This window comes from Trachurus trachurus (assembly GCF_905171665.1).
Source record: "Trachurus trachurus genome assembly, chromosome: 5".
In the NCBI taxonomy this organism is placed as follows: domain Eukaryota; kingdom Metazoa; phylum Chordata; class Actinopteri; order Carangiformes; family Carangidae; genus Trachurus; species Trachurus trachurus.
This window is the reverse complement of record NC_139896.1, coordinates 19871061-19886779: the sequence shown is the minus strand read 5'-3', so window position 1 is coordinate 19886779 and position 15719 is coordinate 19871061. Positions and strand designations below refer to the sequence as shown.

Here is a 15719-nt window from a genome sequence, read left to right as displayed (position 1 = left end):
TCTAACGTCTGAGTGAAGAACATGCAGCAAATGTTTCCCACAGTAAACTTTCTCTGTGCTGGAGAATCTGCATCTCCTCCGTCTCCGAGCCATTCATCATTTTGTCAGATTAATTTATACAAATAGTGGACATTTCATTTTATAATGAAACTCTCCAAATGTTCCTCTTTCTCCTCTATCAGCAGTGTGTCGTGCTGCTTCACCGGCCTCCATCTTACTTCATGCTGTCCTAATCATTTTTTGCTCTCTCTGCTCTGTGGAGCCGCACATTCGCTCTGTTTTTGCACAAATGCATCTGTGTGCGTCTTCAATCTTACCACGGTCGCCCTGCCGTGCGTGTGCATGGCCACACGGGCGAACACATCTCTTTGTGAGATTTTGTGTGTGTCTATGTGTGTCTAGGGTAATTAGACAGGGCCTCTCAGAAGGGCATTTTTCTCTTGAAAATGTCAGCCTGGCCTTTTGGGAGTGCTTGGCCGTTGGAAGCCAGGGGTGCCGGAGAGGGGACTAAGTAGCAGGCTAATGCCGGCCGTAATTGCCTGCACTTTTCCCCTAACTGTCCACGCTGCATTGCTGACGCACAATAATGTTTCTGCATCGGATACACTTAGGCACTGAGCACTTTTATCAGGCTAAAGCTGTGATATTTAAAACGTTGACATTTTCTTTGCTTTCAAATAGACCAGACCATTTTTATTGGAGAATTTGCAACATATAGGAAATGAGCTCCCGTCTTGACCTTGGACATTAGATAAACTCGTCACTGTTTGGAACACTGAGCAGTCTCTAATTACATTTTGGCTCAGTTTGTGAATAAAGAGTCTTTTTTCTGGGGTTGATTGGATGAGGTCACTGTCCACTGGGCACAGTTTTTACTTTAATTCCAGGCAAAATTAACAAGACTTTGCCCGGGGCCAAATATACAGATTTCGTTCCTGGACATAGAGTTGGGGATTATTTTCTAGTCAGCTTTGGAAAGATATAAAAAGAAAACCCTCTATATGCCAAGTGATCCAGAGGAACTAATGTTCTTTTGTAGGGCAGAAGAACATCATCGGAGAGATAAACCAGGCAAATGTTTGGGCCGCCTAGAAGAAGAGCGGCCCCTGATGGCTGCTCACATTGACACGTTTTAAACACCTTTAAACCTCCAAAAACTACAGATACCAGGGTTTCCCCAGAAAACTTGTTACGCCCGGTGGCAGGTGGCCCACCGGCAGCCCATTGACCATATTCACAGCGTTGCCATCTTTCCTAATGTCATCACTCGGGGTGGGTAAACAAACCCTATCTGCTGTGTCCCTGGCTGCAAGCCGTACAAACATCGGGAGTCTGATCCTTTCATCGCTTGATACAGATTTAAGGAAGGGTTGTTAACACGACGGGAACGCGCATCAGCGGTTTTGCATGAATTGTGCTCGGAAACAACTCTGTCTCATAACGTTCCGTTATTATCTCATAGCGTGTTGAATGTGCAGGTTAAAAAAATGCAATTGATTAATTGGTTGCAATCTGGTTGTGAAGAGGTTTTCAAGCAATAGTAGAAAATGCTCCAGAAAAAGATCTCCTCCTCTATCTTTAACCGGGGCCTCTGACACTGGTGTCCCATTACCTCCACGAGATGTGTTTGTGATCATTTGTAAAAATGTATGCATATGAGTCATTTAGGGTAAACTTGTACATTGGAGTATATTCTTTGTCTACATGTGAGGCATTTAGGGGGCATTTGTCAATTGTGGGATCTATTTAGTCTGCATATATATTATTACTTATATTATTATATACCTTTTAGTTATTCATAGCAGTGCAAGTGATCAATCTATATCCTTAGGCCTATCATTGTAACACAGCTTTTACTAGATATTACTGCCAGGACTTTCTAAGCACTTTGATGATTGTAAGCACTTTATCCCTGACACGGTTGCACTTTTGTACTACTTTCGTACTACAGTACTGAATCTGTATTATTATTATTCTACTGTACTGTAAACTGAATGCTGCTATTTTATAACACGCTTTTCTTTTTATTTATTGTTACTGTATTTGTACTAGGGAACATCTATGTATGGGACAACGGATGGAAATTAGCCTGTGGCTACAATCCGGCTAGTTTACGATTTTATGTTTCGTTCATGAACATGCACTGTCCCACCTCAAATAAATTGAATTGAATACGGGGCATTTTGGGGACATTTGTAAATTGTAGTCTACGATTAAGTTTATTTGTCCTTTCCAGGAAAGGACAAATAAACAGAAAACAGGATTTTCCTGGTGAAAGTCTGCATGGGACGCATTTAGGGGAAAGCTGTAAATTACAACATCTACAGTACTCATAGTTTGCATGTGTGTCTATGTCTCCTCTCTCACAGTTGGTGTCTTATTGCATTAACATTTGAAAAAGGAAAAAAACATAAGCGCACACACACTCGCCCCTACAGTATATACTCACACTGATCCGGGCTCAGTCGTAATGAGACAGGGAGAAAAACGCTGACACAAGGTGGGGGACACAATATTTGTGCGGACGGCCCCCTCGCAGGGCAAATAACCTTTTTGTGTTATTGCATTCTCACCCAGTCACCAGCTGTCTTCACAGGACATTGCTGTCAAAGCACATTTCTTTCCGTATGCAGCTTCACTCCTCACTGTATTAAAGTTGAGCTTCCTTTTGCGACGCATTAGCATACAACGCCGGTGCGCATGAGACGAGAGGGATTTTATCACAGAGGAAGGGGAAACATTGTTGTGTTTGGGGGTATTATGAGATGAGACTAGGAGGAGGAGGAGGAGAGAGGACAGAAGACTGAGGTGAAGATAGAAATGAAATTATCTGCTGTAGTGAAGTTGGGCTATTGTTCCTGAAAACAGTGGAGCAAACAGAATCTGAATAGGAATTAGAGGAGAGAAGACACATTGTCACATCAGGGAATTACAAAATGGGACAAAATAACATGCCTGAATCAGCCTTTAAATGTTACATTTGAAACTTAATTTGGCAGAAAGTGATAAATACATTTTCGTCTCGCTAGGATTAATCTCGGACCACTTCCCATCAAGCTACTGGTTCTTTGTCCCTTTGTGTCATCTGGTCACCAAATCATGAGGTAAACATGAAATAGTAGAAACACAGTGGAAGAGGGAAAATGAAGTAAAAGTGCTGTAAGAAAAATGGGAGGAGAGTTGAGCTGAGTTGATGAGGCAAGGAGAGAGGGGGGGAGGAGGGGCGTGGGAGTGGGGGGAGGGCGGGGGGACAGAGGGAGAGAACGGAAAGGGCAGGAGAGAGGAGGCATATCATGTCATCTGCTCAGTGAGTATGAAGGGAGGAAGAGGATCCCTTTAACAGGAGAATTTCCACTAATGACCACCAGCTCTGACACACACACACACACACACAACTTTTGCATGTACACACACACACAGCCGCAGCGGTGTTGTATCTGCTGTGGATTATTGAACAGGCTTAACCAGCAAATAATATGTCACAGTCAGTCTCGCAGCAATCTCCCTTTTATCTTTGTGTAGATGCGTGTGTAAGTGTATACATTTCCATTTCCATAGCCATAGCAATTGTAGCTTGTCACTCACTGTTTCAGGAAGCAGGTCCTGATGGTGAGTTCAGGGATGTTTCTGCTTGCATTCTTCAGAGCGGAACAGATTTATCGTTCTGTTGACCTTATCCCCACAGTGTTTTGCGAGTTCTCTTTTTTGCCTTGTTTAACTTCCTCGGACTCAGCATCTACTGCAATTTTGAATGTGCGTGAGCTTTTTTTTCTTTCTTTTTTACCTTATCGCCACAGTGGTCATCTTGAATCTGATGAACCACTGCGAGGCGTTTGGGCGCAGCAGGAAAGTTGAAGCTCAGAAAACAAAACAAAAACATGGAGTATGTTGTGAACTGTGATGACTTTTTGACATTGAACACAAATTAGAGCTGTCAAAGTTAACGAGATAATTACAAGTTAATGCAAATTCCTTTTAACACTCTTGTTTTTGTGATGCACGATTAACACACATGTTTTATTCTGTCTCAGTCTAACGGTTTCCTCTCTGTAACTGTGGCTGTTCCGTTACCCTCCATTGGTTCATATCACGTTGTCACCGCTGTCACCCAGTCGTGGTCAGTGACCAGCGATGAGCGTGTGTCACATTTTATTGCGGCCTCACTGAGGCGGAGTCAAAACTATGTGCAGCTTGGACGGAGCCATTAGTGTTATCGGATTGTTCTCGTTCAGCTGAATGTGAAGCATTGATCTCACTCTGTTTTCATTGTTAATTGTGTCCTGTGATGATTGATTGTTGTTGTTTTTAGATGAGGTCACTGACCCACCATCTTTTCTCCCCCCTCCTCTCCTCTCTCTGTTCACCTCCCCCCATCCTGTCCCACACTTTCTTTCCACCATCCTCCTCCCTCGTCAAACCTCCACTTCCTCTCCTCCTCCTCCTCCTCCTCCTCTTTCTCCTCGTCTCCTCGCTCTCTTCCTGACTTCTCCCCCCTCAGCCTCCCCCTCCACCTGCTCCTTTACTGTGCAGGGAAGCAAGACACTGCAGAGCAAATCCCTGCTGAATTCCTACTACTCAGGTATACGCACACACACACACAACGTATTCCTTGCAGATGCTTTAGGCTCTGTGGAGATGAGCTTTCTGCAGCTGTATTTGAAGTGACGATGTGCTAAACGGAGGAGCTGTTTTGTATTTTTCAAGTCGTTTTAAACTAATTTCTCCTAAATGCAGCTTATGAAACAGAGACACTGATATGAGACCAAATGTCAGTTAGTTTTCTTAGTGGACAAATGTAAATGTAGGCCAATGACCCAATATGTACAGATGCAAAGTTACTGGTTTGCGTTTTCACTCTGTGTGTGTTTGTGTGTGTGTGCAGTGTCCAAAGAACCAGTTCCAGCCACGACTTCTATAGGTGAGTAAAACTATGTTCTTCTAAATTCCTGACAGATTCTTTGTGTGTTTGTTTGTTTGTTTATTTATCTCAGTTTTTTAGCACTGTGGTGAATGACTTTTTAGCTTTGTGTTTGTCTGTGAGTCTGTCTGTCTGTGCAAGAGAGCATGAGCAAGAACAAATGTGAGCAGCAAGATGAAGTTACACACACACACCAAGACAGGCAACTTCATGTGCAAATGCACACTAACACACACACATAAATGGACAGAATGAAATGTCAAAACCATTTTCTACCTCCCTCTTTCTGTCTTTCTCTCTCACCCTCCTCCTCTCCGTCCTCCTCCCTCCTCACCTCTCCCTCCCGTCTGTTGGCCAGATTGATCAGCCAAGAAGTTTGGCTCTGGTCTGTGCCAAAGTGTGACGTGTGTGTGTGTGTGTGTGTGTGTGTGTGTGTGTGTGTGTGTGTGTGTGTGTGTGTGTGTGTGTGTGTGTGTGTGTGTGTGTGTGTGTGTGTGTGTGTGTGTGTGTGTGTGTGTGTGTGTGTGTGTGTGTGTGTGTGTGTGTGTGTGTGTGTAGGAAAAGCTGTAGCATGAACACACACACATACACACACAGGTATAAGATATGACATTTCTCTGCCAGTGTCTCTGTTTTGTGTGATAATACTTCCTACCACCTCCTCCACCCATCCTCTCATCTCTCATTTCTCTCGACTGTACCCCATCATCACATCCTCCCTCCTCTTCCTATCCTTTTTCCTCCACTCCTTTCTTTCTTCATTTATTCCCTTTTCATTTTACTCTTCCTTTCCCACTTTCATTGTTCCATAAATCAGCGATTAAACAACACTTAGTTGGTTTCCACCTGGTTTCTTCTCTCAGTTCCATACTGTCCTCTCCTCCTTCTCCCGACGTTCTTCTCTTGCTCATCCTTCTTTGCTTCATCAAAAGTGAAGGAGAGAAAACAAACACATCACATCTCACCACCAGTGTCTCAAAGATTTAAACTCGTTTATTGAATCCGTTCTCTCTCTCTCTCTCTCTCTCTCTATCCCTTTGAGCCACTCATTGGTGTACATCAGGCCACGGTGAAGCAGAATGCAAACAGTCGCCTGAGCGATTTGTGTGGTGGCACAGTTTTTCTGTCGTTCATCTTTACAGAGTGACATCAGCGCTTTGTGCAGCCATCTGTTCTCAGAGCAAAGACGTAAACTAAACTGCAGCACAAACACTGGAGAAAAGCACTGGAACTAAAGTGACGACATTAAATTCACACAAACAAGAAATAAACATTTTGCTTTCATCTTTTCACTCACTCTTCTGTCGACACAACAGATCTCCCCCCTTTCGTTCTGCTTCGTTCGTCTGCCACACCTGATTGGATTGATTTTCTCCACCATCCTCCCTCTTTTCTCTTCAGCTCTTAACGTCCATCGTTTCTTTTTCTCTGATTAAAATGATTCAATTATCTCTCCTTCCCTCTGACCTCTCACTCGTCCATTCAGCTGTAAGAGCAGAACATTAACTCCCTCTCTCAGCCCCCCTCTTTCAGAACCATCATCATCATCATCATCATGTATTTGTTCATCTGAATAAAAACATGATGTTTGGTCTAGTCCTCTGAGTTTACCCATATCAGTGTCTCCTGAAGTTGCGCCCCTCCTGGCAGATGTACCTAGCCTTGGTTGTCACGGTTACAACAATAAACTTACTGTATGGACTGTGCCGAGAGGTGTACCTATACCTAACTTGCCATAGTTGCAATAATAAAAGTATCAACTTTGCTAGGTTTAAGAGGAGATGGTGGTTTGGTAACAGTCGTAACAAAGTGCTCCTAGCGACAAAAGCCAAGGAGCAGAATAGGAGTGTACAGAATCACGGAAGAGAGAGGGTTGAAAAGAAGAACGATGTGAAAGAGAAAAAAGTAGAAGGTTAAAATGGTATTGTATTTGCCTTTCAATTTTCAGACAGTGAAATAATTCCTTCAAGTTTGGACAATAACCTTTTGATCCCGAAAAGGCTCTAAAATGACACAAGGACGACAGGGCTGAGAGTGTCTGAGTGCTGTGTTCTGGCCGCTAAGGTTCATTAATTTTCTTGAGCACATTTCATTGATTAAAATGCTTCAAATTGTTTTCAGTCTATCAGCACAACACTGCTGCAAGCGGGCTAATTAAATAGAGACAGTTGATTTACTTCATGAAATTTTAGAAGAATAAACAAAAACAGCCTCAAGACAGGAAAACAAAAGGCAGTGAGTCCCACAGGCTTGGAAACTGATGCAGACCTTCGAAGGCAGAGACACATCCTCACTTTAATTCTTGACTTAACATTGTGACCATCAGCTTGTTCATATCATCTACGCTGATCATTTAATAGAGAGAATGTTTCATTCTTAAAAGTCCAATATTTAGACATGTCCCAAAACCATCCAAGCCTCTGACAAGAAGAAGGAGAAGACAGACAGAGAGAGAGAGAGAGAGAGAGAGAGAGAGAGAGAGAGAGAGAGAGAGAGAGAGAGAGAGAGAGAGAGAGAGAGAGAGAAAGCTATTAGAGCAACAGAGAAAGAGACGTACAGATTGAGGGATCAAAGACAGGGAGAAGGAGCTTGGGTAAATCTAGTATGCAATGCAGAGAGGGTTTAGGGGCGTGTGTGTGTGTGTGTGTATGTGTGTTCAATTACCATAGCCAAGAAAACACCTGAGCTATGCTGAAAGCTATACAGCTGGCAGGCCCAACAGAAATCTCTGCCCCCATCCCCCCCAGCCCTCTACCCCAACCCACACACACACACGACATGCTGTATGGACTCTCTCACAAAATCTTGCATATATAAGCACACAGAGCACATTCACACAATATACACATATACTGTACAGTATACGCATAAATAGATCATCAGAAAATTACAAATATGTGCAGAGGTACAGTACAAACACACACATCGGTATAGACATACACCGTGCACAGTGTTAACACTGACATGAAGTAAATCCTCTGGATCAGGAAGAAGCAACGTTGACGGCAGGGCGCCTGTGAAAACACATTTCCATCTGTAAAAATCAATTTCCGATGCTGATGTACGTTAAAAGGTTTTGCTGCAGCGAGCGTCAGCTTCCGTTTGTGCCTGGGCGCCAAGGACAGCCTCCACAGAAGTCATGTTTCACCGCGGATCAGAGGGTTTTTTGTGGTTAATTAGCTACATGCTGTTTCACAAGTCCACTGACACACACGCAGACCCGTGATGCAAAGGCATTTCAGTGACCGAGACGCTCAAGATCAAGATCACAACTTTGCCCACGTCTGTTTGCTGCTTCAAGGGCATCAAAAGAAAAGAAACATTGCTTTTGCAGGTGACAAACGTTTTTTTTTTTTTTTTTTTTTTTTTGTAATTTACTGCTGTGTACGATGTTGTGAATGTGACGTGCAAAGAGAAAGTAGAGAGGGATTATTCATTCATTTGTTTGACTTTAGAGCTTAACCACACTAAAACAATTAGGAAACAGTGTGAGGTTTGTTCCCTCAGTCACGCTTCGTCCATAGCCTACAGGCATTTTGATCATTTGGCTGCGACATCAATAAAATATTCTCACCCAGGGAATAATAGGAGCATTAATGGCAGCCTTAATGAAGCCTGCTCACACACAGCAGCATCTGTGAGGCCTCCACCTTTAGTCATTCATGGGTGGATGGAAAGAGCAGAGGACAGAAAGTACTGTAAGAACTGACACTTAAATAGGTTTAGGTTCTATTGATAATAATAAATTGTAAAAAAATATAATATAATCTCAGTCCACAGAGAAATGCACTCAGTCTGTACTCAGAAACTGAGCCTTAAAACCGTCAGGACTCTGTGACTTTGTGATGTCACAACAAAGCGGTCACCAAGCCCTGCTCACCTGGACCCATCATCCCGACGCATTCGGTATTTGATTTTTTTTAACCTGAAATCTGGTCTTTTTTTACTGGATCAAATTGGATCTGTTGATTTACATCCTAGAGATATCAAACCCTAAAATAAGACACAGAAGAAAGAGAAGAACTTGAATAGAAGAATATACTAGAATTCCCTTCACATCTTATGAACTGCAAAAGCTGACATAATGCAATCCAGTTTTGCAAAGTTGTGTGAAGATAAACATTCCTGTGCTGTATGTGAAGATTCAGAGAAAACACAAGACACCATCAGATACAGGATTTTTGTGCTCATTTAAATCAGGTTGTCTCTCAGAAACTCCTCTGGGTTGTTAAAGGGTGGACACAGAGGCTGAGCTGCATATTCTAGTCGAGTAAAAGCTCCACTTCCTGCCGGGAACTTCAGATATGTCATTTCTTTTCAATGTGCCTTTGGGTGGATATTTTGAAGATGCACTGCACTTGAAAGATCGAACGTGCCTGTGCACAGTGGAAGTGTTGGAGCGTCCAAAGGCAGAGAACTTGTAATTTCCATCTGCAGCCCTGCTCGTCCTGGAAGTAGTTTTTTCATAGCATTACTGAACCGCAGTTATTACTGAAAGGCAATTATTTTCCCCAGTCCAGTTCAGCATAGCATTAGGCTGCATGTAAGGTGATTATGGCTAATGGTAGCCATTTTGTTTGGCCATAATGTGGCAGTGCTGGGTAATTGAAGGTGAGAGCAGAGCTGGGAGATAGTCATTTTTAACCTTTATGTGCTCAGGGAAGATTGAGCCTCTGTGCACTTTTCCAGCCACTTCTTGACTCACTGCTTACACAGCTTATATTCACGTCTAGTGGCCTCTTAGTCATTTCCTCTGGCAGCTCTGTCCTCAGTCTGTCAGTCTGTGGCCGTCTGTCTCCGCTGTGGCTTTCTGTGGTTGCCTATCTCTTTGTGCAGATATCTCTCTACATTAATGTGTTATAGTATGTTAATATCGTACAAAAAAATGTTTTACACATTTTAAGACAACAATTTACAAAATGCTTTGACATAAAAGTAAAAACAACCAAAGCAATGGCAGAAGAACCCAAACAACAGCCAGATATAAACCTATGGGAACCTGAGCAACATAAAAAAAATGAGATAGAAAGAATCAAAACAAATCAAAGCTCATAGATATATATACTGAAATGTACACATCTCAGCAATTTCTACATTTTTTTCCTTTACTATGACACCAAAAGTATTAAAATAGACCTTGTGGTTGCAGAGATATACTCTTTTTTTTTATGGATATGCAATTTTCGAGGAAAGGCCTAGAAAATAGGCTTGGTTCTCATCACGTTTGCACAGTGCACAAGAAAACTACAGATATATTTGACAGTATGAGACGCGTGTGTTCACAGAAGTTTTCATAAAGTGTCATCCTTCCATCTATTATAGAAGCATACTAAAAGATACTGTAATAATATTTAGGATATTGACTTTGAAAGATTTACATAATCTTCACTCACTTTGTCTCTTTTATCCCATGTTTAAAATATTTTTCATTATTGTACTCACACTGAATTGTTTAATTATCACTTTGCGACAGTTCTCCCTCAATGGCCTTCACTTTTGTTATTTATGTGAAGAAAACTTTGGGGAATATATATTCATCCTACGACTAAATTTTCATATTAACACAAGGTTTTCAAACTAAAAACACCTCTGACCAGATTAACACACTCAAAAACACATGACCACCACCTGCACTGATGTGCGAGTCTGTAAACAGGGAGTAGATTGTGTCTCTGCAGTCTGTTCATTACACTAAAGACAAAGGTCAGTGAAGGGGTCGTGTGGATGGGGGAAGAAATGTAGGAAACATTTGTATGTCAAAAGGAATATGTATTAATGTGTATTATAATGGATGAAGAGAGAGTGAATCTTAAAGTGAGAGAAGAAGACGAGGGCAGAACAAGGCAGAAAACAACGACTTTGCTAACCAAACAGAGGGAGAGAGTGAGAGCGAATGAGAGTTCTTCAGTTGGCTCCTAAGATAAACATCATGTATTTAATTACTTTGCAGTGTTCTCAATTTGTTTGCAAATTCAGTTTTAGCACGATTTGAAAACTGAAGGACAGATCGACTGAAAGACTAAACAAAGACACAGAGACAGAGGAGAGGTAGCAACGGAGAGAGAGAGAGAGAGAGAGAGAAGGAGAAGAAGCGATAAATGGAGGAAACAACAGAGCAGCAGCAGAATATATATCTGGACTGTATGTCACAGAGATCAACTGGTCTAGACAGTATCCCAGCGGCTTACCTCATTTCACCTCGCATGCTCCTGACAAGAGGAGAGAAATCACTGACTCACACAGCCTGGCTCTTGTGTGTGTGTGTGTGTGTGTGTGTGTGTGTGTGTGTGTGTGTGTGTGTGTGTGTGTGTGTGTGTGTGTGTGTGTGTGTGTGTGTGTGTGTGGCTGTTGTCATGTATGTGTAATGACTACAAGTGTATGTGTGTGCCTTTGTGTACGCATGTATAATAAGCCACTTTCTTTGAAAAAAGTTCCTGGCACAACCCTGGTAGAACAGAGATATGTGAGTGTGTGTGTGTGTGGGTGGGTGTTTGTGCATGAGTTGCTCACTGAAGTCAGCGAGCAGCTGCACAACAGTCGCACAAATCTGCTCCACAGCAGAGTTTCTTATTTAACAAAGAAAGAGTCTTATCTGGCAAAGTTAGGACCAGAGAGAGAAGTGACTGGTGAACAGAGACTTACAGACTGATATTTCTCTCTGCTAAGAAAGGAAGGATTAGCCTTGTATCCTGGTTGGATGGGGGATTGGCCTCCAGCTGCTCAGTCTGGGCAACTAGACAGCCTGATGCATGAAGATAATTAACATACACACGAGGGATTAAAATAATACAAAATATTTTCATTCAAACCAATGTCTGTTTTGATACTGTGACAAAACGTTACAGTACAGTGATTCTTTAATCACCGAGGTCTCTGCTGCACTGCAGCCTCACTGATGTTAACACGCTGTAGATGAAAGTGTAGCTCAATGGGTCCATGCAAAAGGAATGATGTAAATATTATGACACTGCATTGTGGAATTGTTGACAGAATACACGCTGATGGTTTTCTTTTTTTTTGCCGCTATAAAATTCACACACAGCTGATCAGCTCCATATCCACTGTGCTCTGTCACAGATGGAAGTTAGATCTTCCAATGTTTTAAATACCTTACTCCACTGTCTTGGTCAGACCACTGCGGACTAGTGAGACCGATGCGTACGAACTAATGAAGCCCCTTGGATAAGAGGCGAAACGTCTTCCTGGACAAATACAAGTCCAGTTGCCTACGATTCAATTTGTGAGAGAGAGAGCGCTCGTAAAGGTTCCCCCCGGGTCCTAAAGCCCATCAGTAGCCGTCGGACCGATTTAGATGTAACACCAGTCAAAGGTCAAACTGGAAATATTGTGGATTTACCCATAAGACAAACTTTTCACGGCAGGTAAGAGGAAATTTACAACCACCAAGCAGTGTCTGTGTTTGCTCGACTTGGCTCGTTTTTGGCTTCTCTCTCTGCCGTGCTTCTGTGTAGCCGCTATCGTTCCAGTCTTTGTAGCCGGCTCTTTCATATGAGCGGAAGCTGATGTGTTTTGCATAATGTACAGTCGTATACGAGCCAGAAATGTGGCGACTGGGTCCACACAGAGGTGCTTCATGACGTTTGATTTAAATGTAAAATGATTTGATTTGATGTAAAATAGGACTATATTCTTTCATAATTAGTGCAGTAGTGGCTCTGTGGTTGTTCTGTACAGTCCCCCAATTGGGGGATACTTGGGGTTATAAGCAAAGCACAAATTCAGTTAAAGAATGAGGAAGCCTCCCATGTCACCAGTAGAGTCCTCTTCCTCCACCTGCTCCCACCTGCAGCCTGCAGTTTTTTGTTGTCTGATTCCCAGGCTACTTGAACTTCATTTCCCTTCTTCCTCTTCCTCCTCCTCTCCTCGACCTCTGGACAGCGGCTCAGCTGCACTTTTATTTCCCATCTTTTATGCTATGGCAGCCCACGGTTCCACCACAGGCTGTAATGTGTTTCAAATATCAGAGCAGATTTTTCATCCATGTTCCAAGGAGAATTCACACAATGGCCCTCGGCCCTCAGCCCTTGGCGCCTGGTCCTCGGCCCTGGCTCAGCGATGCTGAAACAGAGTTGAACTTCACCTTGTGCTTCTCGGAGAGAGAGAGAGCGAGAGAGAGCAAGAGAGAGAGCAGGAGAGAGGAAAAGGAGATGAAGCCCAGTTTAGGTAGTAATAGTCAGGAGAGGTGACAGGTATGTGGTAGCTCTTTTTTAATATTTGCACTATTAATATGATATGTAATGTACCATATAATACAATATTTATTACAAAATGTATGATGATTGGAAAAACTAAATATGCTGTCACCACTTCTACCAGTCAGATTGCCCTCATTATGATTAGGTTATTAATTAACTTTGTAAATAATGCACAACTGTAAACAAGCTATAACATAGTTTCATACACTGATGCAGACTCACGTTTTCGCAAAATCGAGTCAATTTGTTCCTTTTACTAGTCATAAATGGCAGTAACTAATATTTGTGTGATTAATTGATGGTAAACATTAACGTGACCTTGTCAAATAGTAAGCCTTTGAGGCTGTGTTTGTAAATGTTTATTTGTGGTTTATAAGATCATAATAACCTAATTATAAATCATAAATCCTTTTATAAGGGAAGTGGAATCATGATGTTAATACGTACATCTATTAATTTAATTTAATTCCAATTACTGTTTAACTATTCAAGACCAGTTGTATATGCATGTGTGTGTGTGTGGGCCGCTGTGGTCTGTAATGAACAAGACAAAACACAGACGCTATCCAGTCGCTCCTGTAATGAAGTAATTTCTTCAGAGTGATTTGATTTATCTGTAATTGCCAGTTGGGGTGTTGGGGATGTCGCCACAGCTACAGGACACACTGACTACTAACTGGCTGGCAGGTGTCCATTAATATTATAGAAACATTACAGTACATCTCAGACAAAGAAAGAAGCATTCACAATATAGGACATACTGTATTGCCTCTATCAAGAGCGATGTTGCCATATGTCACCATATGCTATTATCACAGTGTATACATAAACATACATATTTGTAGGGACTAGATATTAATGCTCCAATTTCTAATTAATTTTAATGTATGTACTTTTAGGTGTCATATATTTCATGCATGCAAATTAAATACAGGTGCATACTGTATATTAATTTCGCATATGGAAAGTTGTGTGAAGGATTTATGTGAAACTGTGAAGGATAGAAAGCTGTAGATGTGCAGGTGGAGAAATGTGTGCACTGGTTGTGTAGGTGGAGTTATGAGTTAACACAGCGACACTGTTGTGATACGTCCAAGTCATCCACAGCCACAGTCTTAATAAAGTCACAGGGTGGGAGGAGGAGGAGGGAACTTTATATAGCCAGCACACTGCCAAGCATGAAGGACTGCATTAACTGACACACTCAGTGACAGCAGCGCAAATGGCCTTCACTCTTGCACACACACACACATACAAGCACACACAGATGCATAAAACTCTCAACACACTTGTCTCTCTCTCAATCAATGACTCTCTAACACTGTCAAACCCAGTGTAGCCACACACACTCAGCACTCTCCGTATGCCGATGTCAAACACACACACACTGTGACTGTGGGGGTCAATAAATCTCCCCATTAGCATTGAGATGTCTTCATCATAGTCAGTGTTGTGGAGCTGCTGCTACGACTCCATTTCATGCCTGGCTTAATGCATATTTGACCTTGGTGAGTTTAAGACACACACACACACACACACACACACACACACACACACACACACACACACACACACACACACACACACACACACACACACACACACACACACACACACACACACACACACTCGCTCACAGAGAGAGAGTGAGAGAGAGAGAGGCCCACATATACACAAAACTCCACATACTGTAGTAGGATAAGCAAGCACACACACACACGTCCCAGCGCCAGAGTAGCTTGTGTGTGTGTAATTGTGTGATGGGTGAGTGAGTATGATGGAGTTGTTTTCTGAATTTGTAGCGTGTTTGTGTCGTTGCATGTGTTTTCTTTAAGCTGCAGTGTTTTGAGCCCTCGGGGATGAGACCCCACCCACATCCCTCCTCAGCCCCAACTACCGAGGCAGCACAAACTGAACTAAAAAGGAAGAACCTGAACATGACAGGAGGGTCACTCTGAAGCATCTCTGTACTGAACTTTACACATCCAAACGTCCACCTGGTCTTCCCCTTATGCTGCTGTGTGTCAGACTCGATTACGCGTCCTCTAAAACGTATTTGACGGAGCAGATTAGTGGAAGGAGACGAACAGTTTAAAGGAGGACACAGGGAGGAGGACGACAGGAGTTAATACAGATTTATGTGATATGATGAAGCGCTGGAGGAAACTCTGTGCCGAGCTCCCCTGGAGGGAGACGGGAGGACAGCCCAGTTCTGTCTCAGTGGACAGACACTGTGTGTTTGTCCTGACCTCTCCCAAGCTCTCCTTCACTCTTCAGCTGTCTACACCTGTCTCTTCTTCACCTTTCTCCCCCCCTCATCCGTCTCCCATGTCCCTGCACTGTCCCATCTTCTCCTCAGCTGTTTGTCTCTCTTCCCTGCTCTTTTCTTTTCTCCCCTCTTCTGCAATTTCCTTTACTGTTGCTGTTATCCCCCCATTTTCCTTCTTTTTTACTCCTCCTTCCGTTCATCCGCTGCTCTCCTCACTCTCACCTCCTCATTCTGTCTTTGTCTCTTGCATCACTTCCAAACCTCTCAGCTGTTTTGAATCACTCATTCCAAGCTATTGTACTTTTTGTTCCTCATT

The 15719-nt window shown here is 42.6% G+C and overlaps 1 protein-coding gene across 1 annotated transcript in view; it reads left to right on the top strand.

Moving 5' to 3' along the window:
- ptprt (protein tyrosine phosphatase receptor type T) overlaps positions 1-15719 on the top strand; it is a gene marked incomplete at its 3' end in the record, with an annotated part of 280480 nt that overhangs the window by 192644 nt on the left and 72117 nt on the right. Inside the window, exons 19-20 of the mRNA XM_083971093.1 lie at positions 4499-4579; positions 4883-4918. Of these exons, the coding sequence (XP_083827219.1) occupies positions 4499-4579; positions 4883-4918 (117 nt within the window). The remainder of the gene's footprint in view (positions 1-4498; positions 4580-4882; positions 4919-15719) is intronic.